We start from the raw sequence: 27,295 nt of genomic DNA, 5'->3' as shown, positions 1-27,295 counted from the left end.
CCCAGAGAGAATAAAAGACCTGGGCCTTTTCTAGAGAATATATTCTCGAGGTCCATCTAAATGCGGCCTGACAGAGAATGCATTTCACACTCTGCCTCTCTCTCTCTCTCTCTCTCTCTCTCTCTCTCACCTTCACACAAGGCTTATCTATACTGTTAATGGTGTCTGCCTCCACTGATTGAACTGACTGTTCACACACCTCTGTTGGGCTGAAGGAATGGCATGACAGCTGTCATTAAATCAGATAAATGTTTTGCTAATGTCATTTGAAGGATAATTGGTGAACTGGGATGGACATGATTTGAGTGGGAACCACTGCTCGAGGCTATTAAACTGTGGGTCGAGCCCCCTCTCCCCCCTGGTTCGAGTCCAGGTTCTCTCGCAGCCGGCCGCGACCAGGAGACCCATGGGGCAAAGCACAATTGGCCCAGCGTCGTCCGGGTTAGGGGAGGGTTTGGCCGGCAGGGATGTCCTTGTCCCATCGCGCTCTACTGACTCCTGTAGCGGGCCGGGCCCAGTGCACGCTGACACGGTCGCCAGGTGTACAGTGTTTCCTCCGACACATTGGTGCGGCTGGCTTCCGGGTTAAGTGGGCATTGTGTCAAGAAGCAGTGCGGCTTGGTTGGGTTGTGTTTCGGAGGATGCACGGCTCTCGACCTTAGCCTCTCCCAAGTCCGAACGGGAGTTGTAGCGATGAGACAAGACTAACTACCAATTGGATATCACAAAAATTGAGAGAAAAAGGGCCAACAATTTTTAATTAATTTAAAAAAAAAAAATTTTTTTTATTTTTTTTACTTACTAGTAGAATGCACAAGGTGCAATTTCGAATGTATAGAACTGCAAGAAAAAAAATACTTTAAGTGCAAAATGTTCTTTGCACACCATAAGTGTAGAATTGCAGGAATTAATTAAATAATTAAACCTGCTAAATTCTCTCCACTAACAAGAAACGTGTGAACAGTTTGTCATGAACAGTCCTTGTGCCCATAGAAAGACAGGGGACGCGTGATGTTCCCCAATGCTGGGCCCCGAGTGAAAATGTTTGGGAACCCCTGGCCTAGAGAGAGGGGGAGAGGAGAGAGGGAGACAGACGGAGACCGACAGAGACACACGGCAGATAGATGTAGTTAGGGCTGGCCCTTTAGGGTGTGGAGAACACGTATCACCCCTTTCCCTGGCAGCAGCTGAGACAGACCAGTTGTAAATAGGTGTGAAAACGCTGACTGATGGGCTGTCTGATGAGCCAACCAGGAGCTGGAATGGTTTTCACTGCACTACCACTCATGAAGACACAATCGGCACAAGACCAGAGACAAAATGGCTGGTATGAACCGCTACTCCGTCACTTCTTTAACTCGAGCACAACAGTGAGCGTATGATAGTGATACAAAGCAGGTGTTTGTCATCCCACTCCACACAGTCGTGACACTGGAATTGAACCCCTCTGTGAGAGGCTCTCTGGGTTGTGGCTGTGTAGTGGCGTGGTGAGGATGGGTGAGTGGACCAGAGACACTGCTAATGCATACATCACACAGCTCCCCACAGGCTGCTGCAGTGTGACAGGGTGATCCATCTCACACACACACCAAACAAGCAAGAACACAGAAGATGGGGAAGATCTGATGCACAGCACCTCCATCAATGACAACACTTCATCTCAGAGATTCTAAAGGCCAGTGAAGATGGAAAGCAGTTTATAACACACATGCTACATTTCAACTGACAAAGAAAAATGTCTGTTACTGTACATCAAATATTGTCTATCATGTCATAGCTCATGTTGACAGCTAATTACCCCTAGTTTTATCCTTGTTTCATAACTTTTAGACATGACATTGGCTTCCAGACTTGCATGTTCTGTGTGGGCCATCAGCAGTGGTGTGTGTTGTGTGATGTTATAGGAGATATTCATGACCAATACGTGTCAGAGAAGAGCAGAGTTAAAAGAGCAGCGAGTCCCCAGGGAGACTGACATTTCCAAGAAGGAAGGAAGGAAGGAAGGAAGACACAGACACAGACAGACAGACAGACAGAGAGAGAGACACACAGAGAGAGAGAGACACACAGAGAGAGAGAGACACACAGAGAGAGAGAGACACACAGAGAGAGAGAGACACACAGAGAGAGAGAGACACAGAGAGAGAGAGACACACAGAGAGAGAGAGACACACAGAGAGAGAGACACACACAGAGAGAGAGAGACACACACAGAGAGAGAGAGACACACACAGAGAGACACACAGAGAGACACACACAGAAAGACACACACACAGAGAGACACACACACATGTCCACATCAACAGCAGGTATTCATGATTTAAAACATGTTCAATGACAGTGCAGTAACTTTCCTGCAAGTTTCACTTTCACATAACAGATGTGATATATTCTGCGGCAGTGAGGGGAAGTTCCTCCTGCGTGGCTGGCTCAGCACCTATCTGCAGTGTCCTACAGTGGGAAGGGGTTACGTAATGTTTGGCAGGCAGCACTGAACCCTGCAGCGGGCACTGGTAAAGCTTTTTGTTCAGCATCAGAACAAATTGCCACTAGACAGAGAGCCTGCGCAGTCAGTTTCATCTTTAGCGACCGGTGAGGACAGGACACACACGCTGTGCACGGGTGGAGAGATCCAGTGTGTGTGTCGGGGCGGAGTCTCATCTGGTGTTGGTGTTGGTGTTTCTATGGACAGGTCATTATAGGAGAGAAATATGTGTGTGTGTCCGTTCCCCCGAGTGTGTGTGTGTGTGTGTGTGTGTGTGTGTGTGTGTGTGTGTGTGTGTTGGACTGCTGACAAGATTCCATAACACCATCTGTGCACCTTTCCAAAGATGTAAAGGAGCTCTAGCAAAACACCGTAACGGGACCCACATTACAACAGAAGCGTATTCTGAAACACACTACTGCATTATGGAGAGAGGGAGAGGTGGCAGCCATATGCATGTCACTGTGCACATGCAGCTCTTCATGCATTCCCTGGCCTGGTACTGGCAGTCAATCACAAGTCACGACGTGACACTAGGGACATCTAGGTCTTTATTAAGGCCTAGCTCTGAACTGTGTTGTACAGGGCAGGGCGATAACAGTGATGTTCATAAACAACATGGCCAGCCAGGGCTGAAGACAACATTATATAACATCTACAGCAGCACCACGCCTCTAGGTAATGGTACTGTATGGAGAAATATGCATAATGAGATCATTTGAATGTAATTGAATCTACTGATACAGAGGATGATCATTATGGCACAGGGGTAAGTAACTCAACATGAGGCCTGCAAGGTATAGGCTCATGTTTCAGCTCATTTCCAACACCATTTTAAATAGTAGTCTGAATGAAGACCACCATTTTTAACAAACATCTGGTGTTAGTGCCAGTCTGAAACAAAAGGCTGCCCACCCTGCAGCTCTTCAGGACCCCAGCTGCCCACCCTGCAGCTCTTCAGGACCCCAGCTGCCCACCCTGCAGCTCTTCAGGACCCCAGCTGCCCACCCTGCAGCTCTTCAGGACCCCAGCTGCACACCCTGCAGCTCTTCAGGACCCCAGCTGCCCACCCTGCAGCTCTTCAGGACCCCAGCTGCCCACCCTGCAGCTCTTCAGGACCCCAGCTGCCCACCCTGCAGCTCTTCAGGACCCCAGCTGCCCACCCTGCAGCTCTTCAGGACCCCAGCTGCCCACCCTGCAGCTCTTCAGGACCCCAGCTGCACACCCTGCAGCTCTTCAGGACCCCAGCTGCCCACCCTGCAGCTCTTCAGGACCCCAGCTGCCCACCCTGCAGCTCTTCAGGACCCCAGCTGCACACCCTGCAGCTCTTCAGGACCCCAGCTGCACACCCTGCAGCTCTTCAGGACCCCAGCTGCCCACCCCTGGCTGTTGAAAAATAAGGAAAAGACACAGATTTGTTCATAGAGAGAGTCCGTACCGTAGCAGCTGTGAGACAGAGACTGTTTTGTGAGAGAGAGATGCCACTGCAACCTGTACCGTTTCCCCCATGAGACACCGCAGAGATCAATCCATCTTATGCACAAATCAATACGGAGACAAACACACTCAGGTAAGTGCACACACGTGCCGTGCACAGGTCTAGAAGAAAGAGTGGTTGAGGCACGCAACAAAGATTCCACTATACAGTGCATTCGGAAAGTATTCAGACCCCTTGACTTTTTCCACATTTTGTTAAGTTACAGCCTTGTGCTAAAATTGATTAAATAAAAAATATCATAATCTACACACATTACCCCATAATGACAAAGCAAAAACATGGTTAGACATTTTTGCAAATGTATTACAAATAAAAAACAGAAATACCTTATTTACATAAGTATTCAGACCCTTTGCTATGAGACTCAATATTGAGCTCAGGTGCATCCTGTTTCCATTAATCATCCTTGAGATGTTTCTACAACTTGATTGGAGTCCACCTGTGGTAAATTCAACTGATTGGACATGATTTGGAAAAGCACAGACTTCTATATAAATTTGCTAACATTTCAAAAAACCTGTTTTTGCTTTACCATTAAGGGGTATTGTGTGTCGATTGATGAGGGGGGAAAAAACGATTTAATCTATTTTAGAATAACAGCTGTGAGTCTTTCTGGGTAACTCTCCAAGAGCTTTGCATACCTGGATTGTACAATATTTGCCCATTATTGTTTTAAAAATGCTTCAAGCTCTGTTAAGTTGGATGTTGATCATTGCTAGACAGCCATTTTTAAGTCTTGCATAGATTTGTCAAGCAAATTTAAGTCAAAACTGTAACTCAATGTTGTCTTGGTTAGAAACTGCAGTGTATATTTGGCCTTGGGATTTAGGTAATTGTCCTGCTGAAATGTGAATGTGTCTCCCAGTGTCTGCGTAGCTCCATTCCGTTTATTTTTGTCTTAAAAAAACCTCCTTACTCCTTGCCGATGACAAGCATACCCATAACATGATGCAGCCAGCACTATGCTTTAAAATATGGAGAGTGGTACTCAGTAATATGTTGTATCGGATTTGCCCCAAACATAACACTTTGTATTCAGGACAAACAGTTCATTTCTTTGACATTTTTTGTTGGCAGTTTTAGTTTAGTGCCTTGTTGCAAACAGGATGCATGTTTTGGAATATTTTTATTCTGTACAGGTTTCCGTCATTTCACTCTGTTGTTTAGGGTAGTATAGTGGAGTAACTACAATGTTGTTGATCCATCCTCAATTTTCTCCTATCACACCAATTAAACTCTAATGGTTTTAAAACCACCATGTTGAAATCCCTGAGTGGTTTCCTTCCTCGATGGCAACTGAGTTTGGAAGGGTGCCTGTATCTTTGTAGTGTAATTAAGAACTGCACCATGCTCAAAGGGACATTCAATGTATGCTTTATTTTTTTGTATAATTTTTTTCTACCAATAGGTGCCCTTCTTTGCAAATCATTGGAAAACATGTGCTTAGAATTCACTTCTCGACTGAGGGACCTTACAGATAATTGTATGTGTGGTGTACAGAGATCAGGTAGTCATTTAAAAAAACATGTCAAAACACAAGAATGCACACAGAGTAGGTCCATGCAAATTATTATGTGACTTGTTAAGCAAATTTATACTCCAAAACTTATTTAGGCTTGCCATAATAAAAGGGTTGAATACTTAACTCAAGACATTTCAGCTTTCATTCATTTGTAAACATTTGTAAACATAATTCCTCTTTGACATTATGGGGTATTGTGTGTAGATCAGTGACACAAAATCTAAATTTAATGGATTTAAAATTTGGGCTGTAACAACAAAATGTGTTAAAAGTAAAAGGGGGTGAAGACTTTCTAAAGGCTGTGTATATATTTATGGATTTACTTAGCCATGGGGCAGAGAAACATATGCCATTGTACAATTATGGATTTACTTAGCCATGGGGCAGAGAAACATATGCCTGTGTGTATATTTATGGATTTTCTTAGCCATGGGGAAGAGAAACATATGCCTGTGTGTATATTTATGGATTTTCTTAGCCATGGGGCAGAGAAACATATGCCTATGTGTATATTTATGGATTTACTTAGCCATGGGGCAGAGAAACATATGCCTGTGTGTATATTTATGGATTTACTTAGCCATGGGGCAGAGAAACATATGCCTGTGTGTATATTTATGGATTTACTTAGCCATGGGGCAGAGAAACATATGCCTGTGTGTATATTTATGGATTTACTTAGCCATGGGGCAGAGAAACATATGCCTGTGTATATATTTATGGATTTACTTAGCCATGGAGCAGAGAAACATATGCCATTGTATAGCTGATCTCATGCTATTTTACACATTTTGACATGAGCCTGAGGGAAAACTTAGCAGTTTCCTGTAATTCAAAAAAAGTAATACATCATGGCTCATGACGTGTTCATATGCGGCACTGTGTGCTACGCCAGTGGAGTTAAGGTGAGATTGTGAGCACAGAGGTACTGTAGTATGGATTCACACTAGATCACATGAGTAGGCTAGAATGTGAGCAAAACTATAATGACAAGTAATCAAATTGCTCGACAAATGACCCAAATTGTTTGTCGAAGTGGGCTGAACACACTTCTAGTATATGTTGGTGAAATATGCATATGTGGGCTTGACTGGAACATAATAAAAGACACACATACACGTGCACACACACACAAATGCATAATCCAACCTCTCACACAAAGCGATTGACAACCATAGCATGCCGTACTGAAAGGAGGAGGGAGAGGGAGAGTGATGTTTTACAAGAGAGGGAGAACAAACAGAGGAAATGACAGAAGCAGGTCTCGTCATCAGATGAGGCTGTTCAGCCGTATGCCTGTAGAGGGAAGAGATAAGGACCCTTACTCTCTCAAATGCCACATGCATACATCAACCATCACCGTTACCATGGCAACCAGCGCCGTACACGCTGATTAGCTGGCCAACCCGAGCCACTGGCGAGATAGGTAGGCCACTTAAGAAATAATGCCTGAGAACCCGGTTTCAAGGGCATTATCACACGATAACTCCCGGTTTCAAGGGCATTATCACACGATAACTCCCGGTTTCAAGGGCATTATCGCATTTATAAAAAGTTTGCCATGATGTTTGTTTAAAAAAATATATATTTTAATGAGTGAATTTCTTATTGCATTCTGAAGTTGCTACCCAAGCGGGCAAGTCGTTAGTTCTTTTATCATATTTTGACCCTGTCGTTAATTCTAATAATTATATTAATTAGACATTGTCATGCTAAAGAGAAAATGGCATGTAGCTAGCTAGCAGAGATTCAATAATGAGACAAAAACCTCAATAAATAATTATTTAATAAATATCCAATAGGCCTAAATAGGAAACAACTATTATGGTTGTGTGTGTAGCAATGTTGTGTAACATCTATAGCAATGTTGTGTAACATCGCATCCCCCTGAATAAGCCCCTTGTATAAGAGATGACAGGACAGACCCTGACAGAGGCACTGCACAAGGCTTTTACTGTCCTCTCTACTGTAAGCCCTGAGACTGACTGGGGCTGGGGATGTGTGTGTCGATAGAGAGACAGTGTGAAGAGAGAGAAAGAGAGACAGAGGGAGACAGAGAGCAACGATCAAAAAGAGAGGGAGACTGCAACGGAGAGAGCGGGTAAAGAAAATGTGAAGAAAGAGGGGGATGGAGAGAGGGAGTGTGGGTATATGTGGGGTGTTATGTAATGCTCGTACAGAGGACTCCTTCCTTCTAGTCACCACATCCAGTATTCTCCATGGAAAATAGAGTGAACTGAGCTCCTTCAAGACTGTTGGAAAAGCATTCCAGGTGAAGCTGGTTGAGAGAATGTCAAACTTGTGCAAAGCTGTCTTCAAGGCAAAGGGTGGCGACTTTGAAGTATCTCAAATATATTTTGAGGGGGAGGGGCACACCATAATATAATATATATTATCTACTGGGGGAGGGGCACACCATACCATTCCATCAATCTTTAAATCACACACAGAAAAAAACAGGGACTTAAATTAGCAGTTTAATGGGTGTTTGGTTTAAAGGTTTCACACCTGGGATCAAACAAAGGCAAAGTCAATAGATAGTGATAGATTGGTTGTTTGTTTTCTACAGAATGAGTGTCTATAGGCTGTGTCTATTGTTTGGTCGATAGGCCGTTGTTCAACCGAGATTTGTTTAGTCAAACAAAGCAAAACCCAAAAATGTATGGCGTACAAGACACCTGTCTGAGTGGACTAATCCATTGTGGAGGCCGTGGGGATGGCACAATGCAGCCCTCTAAGAAACGACTGAAATTGTAGCCCAGCATATTGGTGTTGAGGCAGCAGTGAAGTTAGGAGACAAAAAAGAGCCATTGCCTTAATTAGACCCCTACTCTTCCTGGAGTTCGTCAAAATTAACCTGTTTGGGATAGGGGGCAGCATTTTCACTTTTGCAAGAAATGCGTGCCCAGAGTAAACTGCCTGCTACTCTGTCCCAGATGCTAATATATGCATATTAGTAGTAGTAGCCACGTCAAATAACAGAAATACTCATCATAAACTTTGATGAAAGATACATGTTTTACATATAATTAAAGATACACTTGTTCTTAATGCAACCGCTGTGTCAGATTTCAAAAAAACTTTACGTAAAAAGCACACCATGCAATAATCTGAGACGGCGCTCAAAAATAACAAAATTGCTCCGCCATGTTGGAGTCAACAGAAATACGAAATTACATCATAAATATTCCCTTACCTTTGATCATCTTCATCAGAATGCACTCCCAGGAATCCTAGTTCCACAATAAATCGTTGTTTTGTTCGATAATGTCCATTACTTATGTCTAAGTAGCTACTTTTGCTAGCATGTTCAGTGCACATGTCCAAACGCTCACGCAGATGCAGGCAAACTCGAACAAAAACTTCTAAAGTTATATAACAGGTCGAATAAACTGGTCAAACTAAGTAGAGAATCAATCTTCAGGATGTTGTTATCATATATATCCAATAACGTTCCAACCGGAGCATTCCTTCGTGTCTGTAGAAGTTATGGAACGCAAGGCGATATCATGAGGAAAGCGCGTGACCAGGAACTGGCAATCTGCCAGACCACTGACTCATTCCCCTCTCATCCAGCCCCACAACACAGCATAAGCTTCATTCCACGTTCTACAGAATGTTGACATCTAGTGGAAGGCGTAGGAAGTGCAAACAAATCCATATCTTACAGGGAATTGAATAGGCGATGAGTTGAACGTTGACCAGTCTCAGAATTCTCACTTCCTGTTTGGATTTTTCTCAGGTTTTCGCCTGCCATATGAGTTCTGTTATACTCACAGACATCGTTCAAACAGTTTTAGAAACTTCAGAGTGTTTTATATCCAATAGTAATAATAATATGCATATATTCGCATCTGGGACAGAGTAGGAGGCAGTTCACTATGGGCACGCAATTCATCCAAAAGTGAAAATGCTGCCCCCTATATCAAAGAAGTTTACTGCCTTGTTCAGGGGCAGAAAAACAGATGTTTACCTTGTCAGCTTGGGGATTCGATCTTGCAACCTTCGGTTACTAGTCCAACACTTTAACCACAATAAGTCATTGGAACAGAAAGGAAACAATTAATATATATATTTTTTTTTTAATCATTCTTTTGCATTTGCTAAACTTTACACAGGCCTGTTTGGGTACTAAATCACAGCTTATTTTAGATATTAAAGATATTATTTTATCATGTCCAACCTCTCTCTGTCTACAGCCGTGGCCTGTTCAGTTCACCCAGCATCTACACACCCAACCCTGCACTGGTCATGGCAGCTGATTGTTGAAGACCAAAGACCCACTAAAAAACACAATACACCTAACAGCAGACAGTCATAATAGCACAGCAGAAGTGTTTGTTCAAACTCAAACAACTGACAGGTATGTCTCTGGAATGCACTGGATGTGTGTGTGTGTGTGTGTGTGTGTGTGGTACCTCTGCATTCCCAGGCAGTCATTTCCCCCGTCAGTGGTACTCCTTAGTGATTCTGCAGTATGAGGCGGGCCAGCCAGGCGGGTAGGTTGGCTCTGCTGCAGCAGAATACTAATGCCAGTCACTTGGCAGGTAGACTAGAGGAGAACAGCTGATGAATTACACACTGGGGCAATTACTCTCAGATAAACCCCCCCCCCCCTCCCTCTGCTCTCAGCTCTCACACTCTATCGCTCTCCTTCTCCCCTCATCGCTTCCAATCTCTCTCAGTAACTCAGTAACTCACTCTCATCTCCCATCTAAAACACCCGCTCTCTCTTCCTCAAATCTCTACAAATCTCTCCTTTCCTTATCACGTGCACCAATGCCCAAATTGTCTATTGTTTCAGATGATTTAGTATAGAAATGGATGTGCTCCAGATTACATAATTCCCAGTTCCTCGCCCAGCCCCAGTTCCTCGCCCAACCCCAAGGAATGGATGAAAATATTTCTGTTTCTACAACAGAAAAAGGGGAGGAGAGTGGAGACAGAGGGGGTCTTTGGACAATGGGAGGTGGTTTGTACAGTAGGGACTATGGAAGTATGGGAAGCAGGCTTCATAAAACATCCATAAAGCATCACTAAATCCATGTAAGGTTGGGTGTATTGACATTATCAGAGCCACTAAGTTAGCTGTAGCTCTGTTTATAGGCTGTAGAGCCATAATCTAAAGCAGGATTCGACAGAGTGGTGAGGCAGTCGAAGGACCTGTTCTGTGGTCGAGACCCAATGGATGTGTTTGGAACAGAATCATCCACAGTAGACCACAGTACCATCCATCCACAGTAGACCACAGTACCATCCATCCACAGTAGACCACAGTACCATCCATCCACAGTAGACCACAGTACCATCCATCCACAGTAGACCACAGTACCATCCATCCAGTAGACCACAGTACCATCCATCCACAGTAGACCACAGTACCATCCATCCACAGTAGACCACAGTACCATCCATCCACAGTAGACCACAGTACCATCCATCCACAGTAGACCACAGTACCATCCATCCACAGTAGACCACAGTACCATCCATCCACAGTAGACCACAGTACCATCCATCCAGTAGACCACAGTACCATCCATCCACAGGTGACCAACTGATTTTGACACAATGAGATAGTAATATGTTGAGATCGTTTTTTTCAGGGGTGAATGTGATGAATGGGTTACACACCTTCAGCTAGTAGCCTATTAAATTACCCCGACACACTCCCTCGCTCTCTGCCCTCTTTCCCATCTCTCTCTAGTTTCTGGGAAGGTCTCTAAAATCACTTTGCTGTCCCCATTTGCTAAAACAGAGCCAAACACAAACACACCCTGATGCTCAGATACACTAATAACCATCATTAAGCACGCAGCTCTTTAGGCATCAGGGGTTAGTACACTGCTAACACAATGGATCCACACAGTGGCTGTAAATAGGTCCACATACAGACTCCATTATTCTCTTGGCGAACTCATAGAAGTAGGATCCATTCCCTGTATGTTAGCACTGACATACACAGTTCAACACAGACCAGGCTCTTCGTTAGACAGGCTGCTGATGTGATCACTTCTACAGTGGGCAGAACACTGGCTTCATAACCAGGCACTAATAGTCTAGATAGATGTCTTAGCATTGCATCCGCAATAGGATAGACTAGCGCAACAGCAAAAGCGGCTTTCTAGAGAGTATTTCATGAGATAAGCTATCGTTCATAGTGTATATTGTATACTATTGAAAGCCCTTTAGGCCCTGTTACATAAACCAACCATCCAACTAACCCCCTGCTCAAAATGCCACACTGCATTCCATCCACTTTCACATGGAATGACCCCATGGTGATTGTCATTTCTGAACATAAGATTAACCTTACAACAGCTTCTCTCATACTGTTTAGGCTTCAAACCCTGGACCTCAGTCTCTGCTTCATAAACCAGCCCTCAAATCAAATCTCTACAGCCAAAGACAATAGGATCATTGTACAGAATCAGAGTTCAATACCGGCCACACAACACAAATATTAAAGTAAAAAATACCATGAAACATGTATGTGAAGTAGTGGATACTACAAACCTCCGCTGGAGCTCTAATGGCTGACATCATTACACAGCCAACCAGGAGGGCCTGATTCAGCTAGCACAGTGGCATGCTGCCTGGCATCACAGTGGCATGCTGCCTGGCATCACAGTGGCATGCTGCCTGGCATCACAGTGGCATGCTGCCTGGCATCACAGTGACATGCTGCCTGGCATCACGATGGCATGCTGCCTGGCATCACGGTGGCATGCTGCCTGGCATCACGGTGGCATGCTGCCTGGCATCACGGTGGCATGCTGCCTGGCATCACGGTGGCATGCTGCCTGGCATCACGGTGGCATGCTGCCTGGCATCACAGTGGCATGCTGCCTGGCATCACGGTGGCATGCTGCCTTGCATCACGGTGGCATGCTGCCGGCATCAGTGGCATGATGCCTGGCGTCACAGTGGCATGATGCCTGACATCACAGTTTAACACAGTGGCATGATGCCTGGCATCACAGTTTAACACAGTGGCATGATGCCTGGCATCACAGTGGCATGATGCCTGGCATCACAGTGTAGCACAGTGGCATGATGCCTGGCATCACAGTGTAGCACAGTGGCATGATGCCTGGCATCACAGTGTAGCACAGTGGCATGATGCCTGGCATCACAGTGTAGCACAGTGGCATGATGCCTGGCATCACAGTGTAGCACAGTGGCATGATGCCTGGCATCACAGTGTAGCACAGTGGCATGGTGCCTGGCATCACAGTGTAGCACAGTGGCATGATGCCTGGCATCACAGTGTAGCACAGTGGCATGGTGCCTGGCATCACAGTGGCATGACGCCTGGCATCACAGTGTAGCACAGTGGCATGATGCCTGGCATCACAGTGTAGCACAGTGGCATGAAGCCTGGCATCACAGTGGCATGATGCCTGGCATCACAGTGGCATGATGCATGGCATCACAGTGGCATGATGCCCGGCATCACAGTGGCATGATGCCCGGCATCACAGTGGCATTATGCCCGGCATCACAGTGGCATGATGTCTGGCATCACAGTGTAGCACAGTGGCATGATGTCTGGCATCACAGTGTAGCACAGTGGCATGATGCCTGGCATCACAGTGTAGCACAGTGGCATGATGCCTGGCATCACAGTGGCCACTGCACCAACACTGCAGACAGCTGGCTAAAGTTGTACAGGATTGGCACAGCAGTGTTACTGCCTCTTGACATGTGTGGAGCTAAAATCTTGGTGCTCCCAAGTCAGTCTTCCCTGCAGTGACTAGGATTTGGTGTGTGTGTGTGTGTGTGTGTGTGTGTGTGTGTGTGTGTGTGTGTGTGTGTGTGTGTGTGTGTGTGTGTGTGTGTGTGTGTGTGTGTGTGTGTGTGTGTGTGTGTGTGTGTGTGTCCTCTGCTGCCATATTTAAGGCTATAGTCTGTCTCTTACATAATCCCTCTCCTTTGATGTTTTGCTTCAGCATCAGCGTCACATGACTCCAGACGATTTCTCTGAATATAATATAATGAAAGTGTACGGTTGGCTTTGAGCTAAAGTGAAAATACTGGAGACGAGACACTGAAACCAACCTCAGTGCTCACATGGACAGAAATATCCTATTTGCAAGATATGGAGTTTGTCAAAACAAATGATAAACTGTTAATGCTAACCTAGATAATGCTAGCCTAGATCCATCTATCTATCTGTATACACACAATCATGGCTGTGCATGTTATTGTACCCAAGCAGAGTTTTCATGAGTCTGTAGGTTGCCTCTCTGAAAAGGGGTTTGGCAGAGAGGAGGGCAGGAAGAACTTTGTATGAATGAGTGACAAGTGTGTGTGAGACGGTGAGAGTGCGACTGAATATCATCAGAGGGGCATGAGTGGGTTGGCCAAGACTGCTGCAGTAAAGAGTCAAACATTTATTTCTCCACAACATTAATCATCACCCTCACTGACTGTCCAATTGATCTGTCACTCCACTGATGAAGGGATGATAGAAGGATGAGAAAAAGAGAGGAGAATATAATGTAATGGAAGTAGCCTTCAATATAATCTAACACTAAACTCCAGGACCATCTGAGTCAACAAGGTCTCTTGTTATTCCTTCATTAGAAGGTCTTTGTTAGACGTCTAACCTACTCACACAGGAAATGAGATGTGTAATGACACTTTCATTGTCAGTGCTGCTGTGCTGCTGCCAAACGAGACAATTCCTTCAACCACCGGCTGCTAGCCACTTCAAACCCGGCCGGATGGTCTTTATTCATTGTTAGACCCCCACTGACTGTCTCATACAGTCTTTTCAATGTGGTCTATTTCTGCTTGATGTATTTTAATATGTAGTGCTGCAAAGAATAGGGTGATCATTTGCAATAAAGATAAACATGCATGAATAATCCTGACTAATGATGAATAACTGTACTTATCTGGTGAACAACCCCCTGTGTGATCGCGGGTTGTGCTGACATGTTGCACCCTGTACAACCACTGTGATTATTATTTGACCCTGCTGGTCATCTATGAACATCATGAAGAACAATCTGGCCTCAATGGCCATGTACTCTCATAATCTCCACCTAGCACAGCCAGAAGAGGACTGGCCACCCCTCATAGCCTGGTTCCTCTCTAGGTTTCTTCCTAGGTTCTGGCCTTTCTAGGGAGTTGTTCCTAGCCACCATGCTTCTACACCTGCATTGCTTGCTGTTTGGGGTTTTAGGCTGAGTTTCTATACAGCACTGTGACATCAGCTGATGTAAAAAGGGCTTTATAAATACATTTGATTTGATTCTGTGTGTTGCTCTGTATCCAACGTGGGTAAGTTCTTAGATGGAGTCATCAACACAGACAAAGTGTTATCCATGCCAATAAATGTTTTTCCTGGTAAACCCATTAGGCCTGACAATACGGTACTTTATGCTCTTATCCCCCCATTGCCTTTCAACTGTTTAAAACCCCCCACCACTAATACCCCTCTTCTTCAGCTCTCCCACCATCCCTCTCCTCCACCTTCCCCCACTCTTCCTCTACCTTCCCCTCCCAACCTCTCGATCTCCCCCACTACCTTCCGCTCCCATCCTCACGCTCTCCCCCACTTTTCCTCTACCTTCCCCTCGCTCTTCCCTAATCTTCCTCTACCTTCCCCTCGCTCTCACTTTCCCACCACCCCTCGTTCTCTCACCGCTCTCCATCCCACTCTGTCCCCCCGCAACGGGCAGATTAACTGGGAACAATAGCGATACAGCAGAATAAACGACCACAAGCTGTTACATAAACCTAATCTCTCCTTTGAGACAAGACTCAGAGACCATCGGAATCACATCACGACTCATGCATGTATGGGTAAGTCGTGCACACACACACACACACACATCTTAAAAGCTATTGTATACAAAGAATGCTGAGTAAAGACAACAACTAGATCCTTAAGTACAGATCATCAAGAATATTCTAATTCTACATTGAAAAAAACATTAATCATCATGATTCATGATCCTGGCCATTTTCTATACAAACATTTTGTCAGGCACTACATTAGCCTACCCTACAGGATAATAAATAAAAAACAGGCATTCACAGAAACTGTCCAATAAAAACACTGACCACAATGAAGAATCTACATGGACAATAAACAACGGAATGACTGAATAATGCACCATCACAGCTTGTGTCCTGGTTAGAACACTATACCAAGTTCTCTGTACAATTAACACTGTCAAGTGGCAGTGTTGGGGAGTAGTGAACTACAGATAACTAAAAACATGTAAGTACATCTGGCAGTAGCTTGGTGGTAGTTGAACTAAAGTCAAATGTAGGTAGTATTTTCAATAGTTCATCTAATTTTTTTACCAAAAAATGAAATGTGGGTGAAGGCAATAATTGTAATTCTTTGCATCAGACCTGCCTAATTCTCACTTGAAACGTTGTTTTTGTGTTTAATAGGCTAGATTACCGTACACATTCTGGTAGCTTATGACACCAAAGTGACCTGTTCTTTCAATTTGTAGTCTGACATTTCAGATGTACATACGTAGTTTGGATGTAGTGAACTACTTTTTTGAAGTAACTTTAGTAAACTACAATGTTTCTGAAGGGTAGCTTTAATGAAGACCAACTTCTTCCAGTGTGAAGTGATTGGTAGCTTGGTAAACTACATTTTCGGAGTAGCTTCCCCAACACTTTCTATATGTCCTGGTTGGTTAAATATGCTAATATATTTGTGCACTTCCACAGGTGACACATGACCTAATATCATCATTAGAAGAGAGGGATATACAGGCACGGATGTTTCTCTGTACACACACACACTTTAGATGAATGGCCAAAACAGTGCTCCTCGAAGGCTGAAATAATACATGTAGGACTGGGGTGTGTTGTTATGGACAGCTATAGTGATGGGCACTCATTGGGAGTCGTGACAAAACCCAGTGTGCGCGCGTGTGTGTCTGTTCCTAATGAGATCAGACATCTCAGCTCAGAGAACGTGGTGGGTGAGGGATGAAGGAAGAGAGGAGGAGAGAGAGTGATACATACTGCTGTAGAGTGTATCTATCCAAGAGAGTCGGGGGAGGCCACGAGTGCTCAGGGGCTCCATCCTCCAGCAATGATTCCTCTTCAAAAATGCTTCTTTCCCTTTCTCCTCCCTTCTCTATCACTCAATACCTTTTCTCTCTCTTCCTCTGCTTCCGCTGAATACACCCTCTTTTTGTTGTTCTTATTCACGGGTGAAAGGCAGTCGTCATCTCAGGCAACAAAAGAAGAAAAAATACAAATAAACTGGGATCCAACAGGCGGAGAGAACAAAAGTGCGTGTGTCCACAGCCCTCTACTTTAGCAGTTGCTGTCAGGCTGAGCTCCAACAGCAGGCTAGAGACAGCCACAGCCAACCGTTGCTAGGGTAGACAGAAAGCACTCCCTCCCTTTCGCTCTCTTTTGCTCACTCACTCCCACCCCCTCTCTCGCTCTTTCTATTTCTTGAGCGTGCGCGCAGAGCCCCTCGCGCTCTTCTAATCCACTCTCTCCTTCTCTTCTGTTCGCTCTCTTTATTTCTGTCTCTTTCTCTTGTATGAGAACAACATCCAAAATGGAACACTATTTGTGTATGTTGTGTCTTTGTTATTCTTTCGGGAGAGATGTCAAAACTGAATGGTTGATACTCTCTTGCTCTCTTCCTCATCTCCCCATCTTCCTCACCCTCGCAGAAGAGGTTGCATTAGCCCCATTTTCTTGAGGACTATGGACTAGCCTGTTGGTCTCCTACAGTCTGGGTGTGCTAAAGTGTCATGAATGGCTTCACAAATAAGCCTCTGTCATAACCAGACAAAACAACAGTTGCTGGCTGTACTGGCCCGCACTAAAGACACGGTACACACTACTACCACATCACTACCAGTCTGTGATATGGAGCGATGCAGGTGAACCGTGTTTTTCTCTGTTTGAGACTGTTGGAGTTAGGGAGTGATGGGGGCAAAAAGGTTGCTGTGCTCGTGTCAGAGACAAAATAGATTAGTTCACTGCAAGCTGAACCTTGGTGAATGTCAAGTTTGTGTGTGTGTGTGTTAATGATCGGCTATGAAAAGTCAACTGACATTTACTCCTGAGGTGCTGACTTGCTGCACCCTCGACAACTACTGTGATTATTATTATTTGACCCTGCTGGTAATTTATGAACATTTGAACATCTTGGCCATGTTGTGTTATAATCTCCACCCGGCACAGCCAGAAGAGGACTGGCCACCCCTCATAGCCTGGTTCCTCTCTAGGTTTTTTCCTAGGTTTTGGCCTTTCTAGGGAGTTTTTCCTAGCCACCGTGCTTCTACACCTGCATTGCTTGCTGTTTGGGGTTTTAGGCTGGGTTTCTGTACAGCACTTTGAAATATCAGCTGATGTAAGAAGGGCTACATAAATACATTTGATTTGATTAGTGTTGAGGCTTGTAGCTGCAGATACATCTGACGGCTTCGGGACTTGAGGAATCACTGTTTCAAAGCCCCTCCCTAACAATAACGAACCAATTAACTGTGTGTGTGTGTGAGAGAGATTTGAAAGTCATGCTGCAGGCAACAAAGCCCCTCTAAAGTGCTCCCTCTGCCCTCCAACCCCCCTTTCCTTCAACACCTCCTTTTCAACCCCTCTCTCCTTCAAGATGGGGGGGAACAGGAGGGAAGTGCTCTCCTCAGACCTCCAACTCCTGCTTTTCCACCCCTAGTTTCTTTCCTTCATCCCGCCAAAACATCTCTCTCCCCTTTAGGATGGGAAGACAGGAGAAACATGGGAGGATAAGTGAGGCAGAACAACGTCAAGTCTAGAGGGAGGATCCCCTCCTAGAGACATAGTTGGCCTAGAGCGCTGCTCTGTCTCTCCACAATACACTGGGAGCAATGTGCCAGATGGAATTTGCCAGTCTGTGGGGCGCACACACACACAGGAGATCCAATCTTGCCAGACTCACGTCTGAGGAGACATCCTCTAAGATCCCCTCACTACTCCATTTCCAAATCAAACCAAACTCTCACATGCACCGAATACAACAAGTGTAGACTTTACCGTGAAACGCTTACTTACAAGCCCTTAACCAACAATGCAGTTCAAGAAGAGTTAAGAAAATATTTACCAAGTAGACTAAAATAAAAAGTTATAAAAAGTAACACAAGAAGATAACAAGGCTATATACAGGGGGCACCGGTACTGAGTCAGTGTGCGGGGTAAGGGTTAGTTGAGATAATTTGTACATGTAAACTCAGCAAAAAAAGAAACGTCCCTTTTTCAGGACCCCGTCTTTCAAAGATAATTCGTAAAAATCCAAATAACTTCACAGATCTTCATTGTAAAGGGTTTAAACACTGTTTCCCATGCTTGTTCAATGAACCAGAAACAATTAATGAACATGCACCTGTGGAACGGTCGTTAAGACACTAACAGCTTACAGACGGTAGGCAATTAAGGTCACAGTTATGAAAACACTAAAGAGGCCTGTCTACTGACACACAAAAAAACAAAAAGAAAGATGCCCAGGGTCCCTGCTCATCTGCGTGAACGTGCCTTAGGCATGCTGCAAGGAGGCATGAGGACTGCAGATGTAACCAGGGCAATAAATTGCAATGTCCGTACCGTGAGATGCCTAAGACAGCGCTACAGGGAGACAGAACGGACAGCTGATCGTCCTCGCAGTGGCAGACCACATGTAACAACACCTGCACAGGATCGGTACATCCGAACATCACACCTGTGGGACAGGTACAGGATGGCAACAACTGCTCGAGTTACACCAGGAACAAACAATCCCTCCATCAGTGCTCAGACTGTCCGCAATAGGCTGAGAGAGGCTGGACAGAGGGCTTGTAGGCCTGTTGTAAGGCAGGTCCTCACCAGACATCACCGGCAACAACGTCGCCTATGGGCACAAACCCACCGTCGCTGGACCAGACAGGACTGGCAAAAAGTGCTTTTCACTAACCAGTCGCGGTTTTATTTCACCAGGGGTGATGGTCGGATTTGCATTTACACCGAGGAATGAGCGTTACACCGAGGCCTGTACTCTGCAGCGGGATCAATTTGGAAGTGGAGGGTCTGTCATGGTCTGGGGTGGTGTGTAACAGCATCATCGGACTGAGCTTGTTGTCATTGCAGGCAATCTCAACACTGTGCGTTACAGGGAAGACATCCTCCTCCCTCATGCGGTACCCGTCCTGCAGGCTCATCCTGATATGACCCTCCAGCATGACAATGCCACCAACCATACTGCTCGTTCTGTGCGGGATTTCCTGCAAGACAGGAATGTCAGTGTTCTGCCATGGCTAGGAAAGAGCCCGGATCTCAATCCCATTGAGCACGTCTGGAACCTGTTGGATCGGAGGGTGAGGGCTAGGGCCATTCCCCCCAGAAATGTCCGGGATCTTGCAGGTGCCATGGTGGAAGAGTGGGGTAACATCTCACAGCAAGAACTGGCAAATCTGGTGCAGTCCATGAGGAGGAGAGTCCATCAAAGTTTATTTGTCACGTGCACCGAATACAACAGGTGTAGACCTTACAGTGAAATGCTTACTTACAGGCTCTAACCAATAGTGCAAAAAAGGTATTAGGTGAACAATAGGTAAGTAAAGAAATAAAAACAGTACTTAATTGCAGTACTTAATGCAGCTGGTGGCCACACCAGATACTGACTGTTGCTTTTGATTTTGACCCCCCCCTTTGTTCAGGGACACATTATTCCATTTCTGTTAGTCACATGTCTGTGGAACATGTTCCGTTTATGTCTCAGTTGTTGAATCTTGTTATGTTCATACGAATATTTACACATGTTAAGTTTGCTGAAAATAAACGCAGTTGACAGTGAGAGGACTTTTCTTTTTTTGCTGAGTTTAGGTAGGGTGAAATGACTATGCATAGATGACAGCAAGTAGCAGCAGTGTACAAGAGGGGGGGTCAATGTAAATTGTCCAGTGGCGATTTTATGAATTGTTCAGCAGTCTTATGGATTGGGGATAGAAGCTGTTGAGGAGCCTTTTGGTCCTAGACTTGGCGCTCCGGTACCGCTTTCCGTGCGATAGCAGAGAAAACAGTCTATAACTTGGGTGACTGGAGTCTGACAATTTTATGGGCTTTCCTCTGACACCATCTATTATATCGGTCCTGGATGGCATTCCAATGTTGGCTCGTGTGTGTGTGTGTGTGTGTGTGTGTGTGTGTGTGTGTGTTTGTGAGCTCTGATCATCATCTTTTGTCTTCAAAATGGGACAATGGGGCATCGCTCCCTCATATTCTGTCACATCACAGTCACAGAACGACGCATGTGTGTGTGGGGGGCATACTCCATCTCCCAGGGCATTGGGAAGCGAGCCAATACCAACCTCCCCCACACACACACTAAAACGGCCATCATCTGCGGGCAGGGCCAAACAAAGAGAATACACTTGCAGCGCCGTGTGTTAGCCTTCCCGTTGCGACACAATCCTTCCAGCATCAAATATTAATGGGCAGTCATGCTGTGGGGTAAAACAGGCCATTACCCAGTCTCTACAGTACTGTGACAGACAGACAAAAGTATTGGTTGATTCCCCACGAGAGGAGAATAGACTTCTAAAACTACTGTGTGTGTGTGTGTGTGTGTGTGTGTGTGTGTGTGTGTGTGTGTTCTGATGATCACCTGTATCCCAGTGTTCCACCCAGTTCAATTCTCTGTCCAATTCTGGGTCATACTGTGTGATGAGAAGAGCAGATGGTAGGGTCAGACTGGACAGCCCAACCCAGTCCAGTCCAAGGGGCTAATATGACCCTATCAATACCCTCTCTGGGGAGCCCAGCAACCACACAACTTCTCACAATGGCCTTGGCGCACCAGCCCCAGTCCATCTGGTTGATCTAGTCAGATACAGCAGTGCTGTATCAAACACACATAGCCAATACAGTCCAACAAACCACTAATCAGCATCGCCAGGAGAACACAACACAATCAATACCAATGTATGTTACTGGAATACATTTCCAGTGAAATTAATTACATGAAAATCATCATTAATCATTACACTGTCTAATGAATGAGGGTAGAGGGAGATATTACAGCCAGTAATCAATTCCCTTCATCGTAGATCCTAGTCAAACAACAGGCTCAGTGATGTGTACAGAGACAAAATTGGCCTAATCTACTCTACTCTCAACCAGTGGATCAGTGAACCTGGGTAACAAAGGATGGCAATAATGGCACGGCATCAACCCATACACAACACCCCCAAAACAGACAGGTTAGCTGGCTGTCACAGGGGGCAGGAAACCACTTAACTTAGGGGGCCCAGTTCAGGTATGACCCCATACCCAGCCCATACACCACTCCATACTCCTACATTATTCAACGCAAGATATGTGGCTATGGCACTCACCAATCCTGCTGGTTATGGCTTAAACACAGCCTATCGGCATGGGGAGTGGCATGCACGTGTGCGTACATACTTAACAGGACAGCCCACCAGCCAATGAACACGTTGTGATCTCCCCTACTCTGCCCAGATACCCCCCTGAACCATTCTTCTCCCTCATCTAACCCCTCTCGTCACCCCACTCCTGCCCCGCCCGTCTCCCTACGGAAAGAGAGGGAGGAGAGATGAAGGAAGTAGGGAAGAGGGGGGCTTACAAGTGCCTCTCCTCCACTCAACCTAGGCTATCCTCCCCTCCCTCATCTGTCTCTACGGGGCAGTCAGCCTCTACCAGGGGGGGGATATGGTGCCTTCGCTCCCCCAAAGCACCGCTGGCATTGGGGAGGAGTGTGTGATGGGGGGGGGGGGGGGGGGTGTACAGCCCCTTTAGTTCCATATACAAGAAGAAAGCTCTGTCTTCCACTTCACTGGCTACCTCACCAAGAGGGATGGGGGGGGGGGGGGCAAGGGAAGCCACTGCATTAATGGTGTACTGGATGCACAGAATAAATGACTGAAGCTAGGATACAGCTGCTCTTGCATGAATAGTGTGTGTGAGATGTGTTCTGCTCTTCTGTAGTAGTGATGGTACTTCAGTCAACTCATTACACATAACAATGACACAAATTATCTTTTGAAAAATTATGTATTTTGATCAAATGTACAGTATCAATTTAACAAAAAAACAAGGCTAAAAGAAAGGAAATCATCCAAAAAAAGATGAGCCAAAAAGAGCCAGAATCCTTCTGATAAAGACTGTAGAACTATACTAGAACATTAGAAGAATACTACAGCTACAGAACCTGCTCCCTGTGTGTAGGGCTTATCAGTCATAGTAACGTCATCTACTACACATTACAAATAGGAGTCATTAGATGGTTAATGTTTCTGACTGCATCTCTCGGTGTTGGTTTTGTTTAGGGGGGATGGGGTGACGACATGGGAATCAGTGTGCATTATTGAAAGGGGATTTCAGGGTGTAGTCTGGTGCTAGTCATGGCAGACAAGGTTGATAGATGGAAGGGGATGCTCCTAGATACTGATCAAGGTCAGTTTCGTATTTTCATCCAAAATGGTTAGGGTTAGTATGTGGGAAGGGTGAGCTGATTCTAGATCTGCGCCAAAGGGAATATTGGGCTGGGAAACCCACTATTGAGTTGTGAGGACAGGGTTGACACACTCCCACAACCTACCTAAAATCCCAACCTACTCACAACCACCACACTACCGGATTTAAGGTTCCTCTCTATCATCCCTGCTTCTCTCTCTCGTTGCTTTTCTCTGTCACGTAACTTTCCTCTCACTCTGCTGTCATACCTGCACTGTTTCATTCTCAATCTTCCGTCCCCACACCTCTCCCTCTCCCTCTCTCCTGCTTTCCCTCTTACCGTGTCAATCTCATGGTTTGTCTTTGGACGCATCTTACTTTTTATTCTAGGGTCAAAATCGACTACAAAGTGTAAATAGAATAATCTCAGTTACATCCAAAACTGAGATTTGCTATATGATAAGAAAACATTGTATGTCAGAATAAATCCTGAATGAAAATGGATCCTGATACCAGTCACTTTCTCCTAATACCCACCTACAATATTTTTTGTCAACAAATGTTTCATTTTGCCGTTTTAATAAGGTTAGCAGAAACATGGAATATCGTTGCGGAAATCTGTTGTAGCGCAAGTCAACAATGCAATGCCCTCTTGGCTGGCTGGCTAGCAAACATAGCTACACACAATAATACCAAAGACAATATCAGCACGTAGCTTAGTTAGCTGTAAAATCACCTAAACAAACTGCACTATCAATTTAGGAGTCTACAATCTCACCATGTACAACATGCAGATCGATGTGCCTCACAGACTGGAGTCTAAGATTCACAATGGCAGATACAATGCATTCGGAAAGCATTCAGACCCCTTGACTTTTTCCACATTTTGTTACGTTACAGCCTAATAATAAATTATTATTTGTTTTTAAATCCTCAATCCACACACAATACCCCATAATGACAAAGCAAAAACAAGTTTAGAAATTTTGGCAAAAAAAACAGAAATAGCTTATTTACAAAAGTATTCAGACCCTTTGCTATAAGACTCAAAAATGAGCTCAGGTGCATCCTGTTTCCATGAATCATCCTTTAGATGTTTCCACAACTTGATTGGAGTCCACCTGTGGTAAATTCAATTGATTTGACATGATTTGGAAAAGCACCCACCTGTCTATATAAGGTCCCACAGTTGACAGTACATGTCAGAGCAAAAAGCAACTATTTCTTTGAAGCTTTTCAATAAATGTTCATATTTGTAGCTACTTTAAGTAAATACCTGCAGTCAACTTGTGCAATACGTTAGGAGATAAAGCAGATCTCGTTCTTCATTTCACCAGTCACATTATGAACCTCTAACATGCTGACCAGACCGGACACGTCGCATGCGCGAGCGTCGCAAAATAAATTCAGAAATCCATGTTATTAAATTATTGCACCCGCGCGTGCCAACGAGCGTCTGCGATGCCAAGGGCTAAAATAGAACTCATTTCTATTACTGACGCAGATCGCGCTGCAAGTCCTGCCTCTCCCATCTCCTCATTGGTTTATAGAAACAGGTACCCACATGCCATCTGCTCATTGGTTATACCCACGTGGGTGATTGAAAGACGAAATGTTTTGCCGGTTGTCATGGTAAAAGTGTAGATGCCAATCACCATATAAGTTCAAAGATGAAAAGGCCTGGAAGGAGGAGAGATGACTAGAAACGATTCGGTTGGCCGTTTTATGTGTGGATTAATTGTCGGAGTAGAGGACCTTGTGCATTTCAGGTAAAATAACAACTCAATGTTTATATCCCAGGACAAATTAGCTAGCAACAGCAAGCTAGCTAGCAAGTGCAAGCTAACTAGCTAAATTGCCATACATGTTTAATGCTTTTCGACCTGTCCCCAAATTAATGTCATTGGTTCAGAGTTTGTTTTGATATTTTAACCTGCGTGTCGTGATCGCGTTTGGTGTAGGGGGACAAAATAAATGTATGCATGATAGCGCACGCGCGCAGCCAGTCAAGCTTACTTTGTAAATAGCATCTTGAAAGTAAGTATTTTATGCTTCAATGGAGTGATCAGGGACATGCAACTATAGTTTTCCTTCACAGAAAATACATTAGTACAACACATTCGGCAGAAAATTGCTTTATTTTCATCAGATGACAACAGAAGTGCCACGCTATTTGGCTGGCAGCCTCACAAGTAAATGAGCTTATAATGAAAAAGCAAGCAATTTTTTTGCCAAAGCGTTGCATGGCCATCATATTTTTAACATTTATCATAGAAATAATGTTGCCAGTTATGTTTTGCTTAAAGTTAATCTTGAATTTTACAGGAGAAAAGTTGGCTGGCTACACCGAGAAAAGTACCGTAGTAAAGTAGCTAACGTTATACATTAGTAAGAGTGCTGTCTGCTAACAGAAAGCCTGTTCGTGAATTCTCATCTGAGTGGAGAAGTGCAACTGAAGCACTAAATTAGTTTCATAACGAATTAGTTTGATGATGCAAAAATTACAATAAAAAGATAATTACATATGCGTTTACAAAACATAGCAAGATATTTCTTACGTGTTGTATATTTCTTTCCTGCGTAAAAAAATGCAGAATTCTGCATTAACGCAAACCCTATATTTAACTTGCTAAATAATCGAAGTGGCTGAATTACTAAAGTGACGGGCGTCATATTGTGTTAGCTTTCTGCCGTGTTTGAGAAGTCAAAGCCCGTTGGATTAGTTATTTGTACAGCTGTCACTATTTTGATTTTCTTGCGTTTTTTCTCCTTTCCTTTCTCGGCCAGTCTCCCCTCTTATCAGAGCAGAGCAGGCAGGCATGTTTCCCTAGCGACTCCAGACTCCACACAGACACAGCGTGTAACCTACACCTGCTGCTTCAGAGCCAGTACTGTTGCTCCTTCAGACTAGCATTAGTCAAAACTTTGTTCATTTTTGTATTTTATTTAACGAGACAAGTCAGTTAAGAAAAATTCTTAATTACAATGGCGGCCTACCCCGGCCAAACCCTAACCCGGATGACGTTCGGTCAATTGTGCGCCACCCTATGGGACTCCCAATCACGGCCGGTTGTGATACAGCCTGGAATTGAACCAGGGTCTGTAGTGACACCTCTAGCACTGAGATGCAGTGCCTTAGACCGCTGCGCCACTTGCACAATGTCTAATGTTCACATCCGCTTGTAAATGTCCAAACTCACCAAAAATGACATTCAATAGTTAGTAATCATTAGTCCAACAGTTGCAAACAAGAGATTCTATTGGACAAATTCAGGTATTTTTATCCCAATTTCGTTTGCTACTATTCAAGAACTGTTTTAACAGAAACGGCGGATTGAATATACCCCTGATCACGCATAAATAGTTCACTTTCATAGCAGCCACGTTGTATTCCCACTAACCTTTGTTTGTGAACTAGTCAGCTGCATTTGCTAGCTAAGTAAGTGAAACTGAAAAAAAATATGAAATCTCTTGCTTCTTCATTTAATAAATTAATTTGTGGAAAACTATTGTCTTTCTCCGAGTCAACTACTCACCACATTTTATGCACTGCAGTGCTAGCTAGCTGTAGCTTATTCTTTCAGTACTAGATTCATTCTCTGATCCTTTGATTGGGTGGACATGTCAGTTCATGCTGCAAGAAGTCATAATTACTGTGTAAGGACTATGGAAGGGGGTGAGAACCAAGAGCCTCCTAGGTTTTGTATTGAAGTCAATGTACCAAGAGGATGACAGAAGCTAGCTGTCCTCTGGCCACACCATGGTGCTACCCTACAAAGTGATGTTGAGGCTACTGTATACCTTAATTGATTAAAAAACACTATTGCAATGATGTGGTGACATTAATATATTTAGTGTAGTTTTATCTACAAAGGATAACTTTTTATGAAATTCACTGAGGATGGTCCTCCCCTTCCTCCTCTGAGAAGCCTCAACTGGTATGGGTATGCTTGACATTGGCAAAGACTGGGGAATTTTCAGGATAAAAATAAACGGGATGGAGCTAAGTACAGGACAAATCCTAGAGGAAAACCTGCTTCAGTCTGCTTTATACCAGACACTGGGAGAAAAATGCACCTTTCAGCAGAACAATAACCTACAACACAGGGCCAAATCTACACTTCATGCTTACCAAGAAGATGGTGAATGTTCCTGAGTGGCCAAGTTACAGTTTTGACTTAAATATGCTTGAAAATCTATGGCAAGAACTGAAAATTGCTGTCTAGCCATGACTGCCAAAAGCTTGACAGAGTTTGAAGAAATTTAGGGCCATATAAAGTCAGTTTTATTTCTTGCCTAATTCACTCCGAAAAATCACACTTTTTTAATAGAAAAACAACTAAATCAGATGTTCTAAGTC

The 27,295-nt window shown here is 44.4% G+C and overlaps 1 protein-coding gene across 5 annotated transcripts in view; it reads right to left on the bottom strand.

Annotated features, from left to right (window-relative positions):
* The window catches only part of LOC139537469 (active breakpoint cluster region-related protein-like), a 237,901-nt gene that overhangs the window by 165,239 nt on the left and 45,367 nt on the right, over positions 1-27,295 (bottom strand). For 2 of the 5 annotated variants that reach the window (XM_071338813.1, XM_071338809.1), the window contains exon 1: positions 16,513-16,874. The exons of 2 other annotated variants lie outside the window; for them this stretch is intronic. In XM_071338813.1, coding sequence (XP_071194914.1) covers positions 16,513-16,573 — 61 coding nt within the window. In that variant the 5' untranslated portion in view covers positions 16,574-16,874. Of the gene's footprint in view, positions 1-9,923; positions 9,961-16,512; positions 16,875-27,295 lie in introns of those variants that run through there. One more of the 5 variants, XM_071338810.1, reaches the window with a different exon arrangement.

This window comes from Salvelinus alpinus, chromosome 13 (assembly GCF_045679555.1).
Source record: "Salvelinus alpinus chromosome 13, SLU_Salpinus.1, whole genome shotgun sequence".
Taxonomy (NCBI): Eukaryota; Metazoa; Chordata; class Actinopteri; order Salmoniformes; family Salmonidae; genus Salvelinus; species Salvelinus alpinus.
Note: the sequence above shows the minus strand (reverse complement) of the source record. Positions and strands in the feature narration are given on the sequence as shown.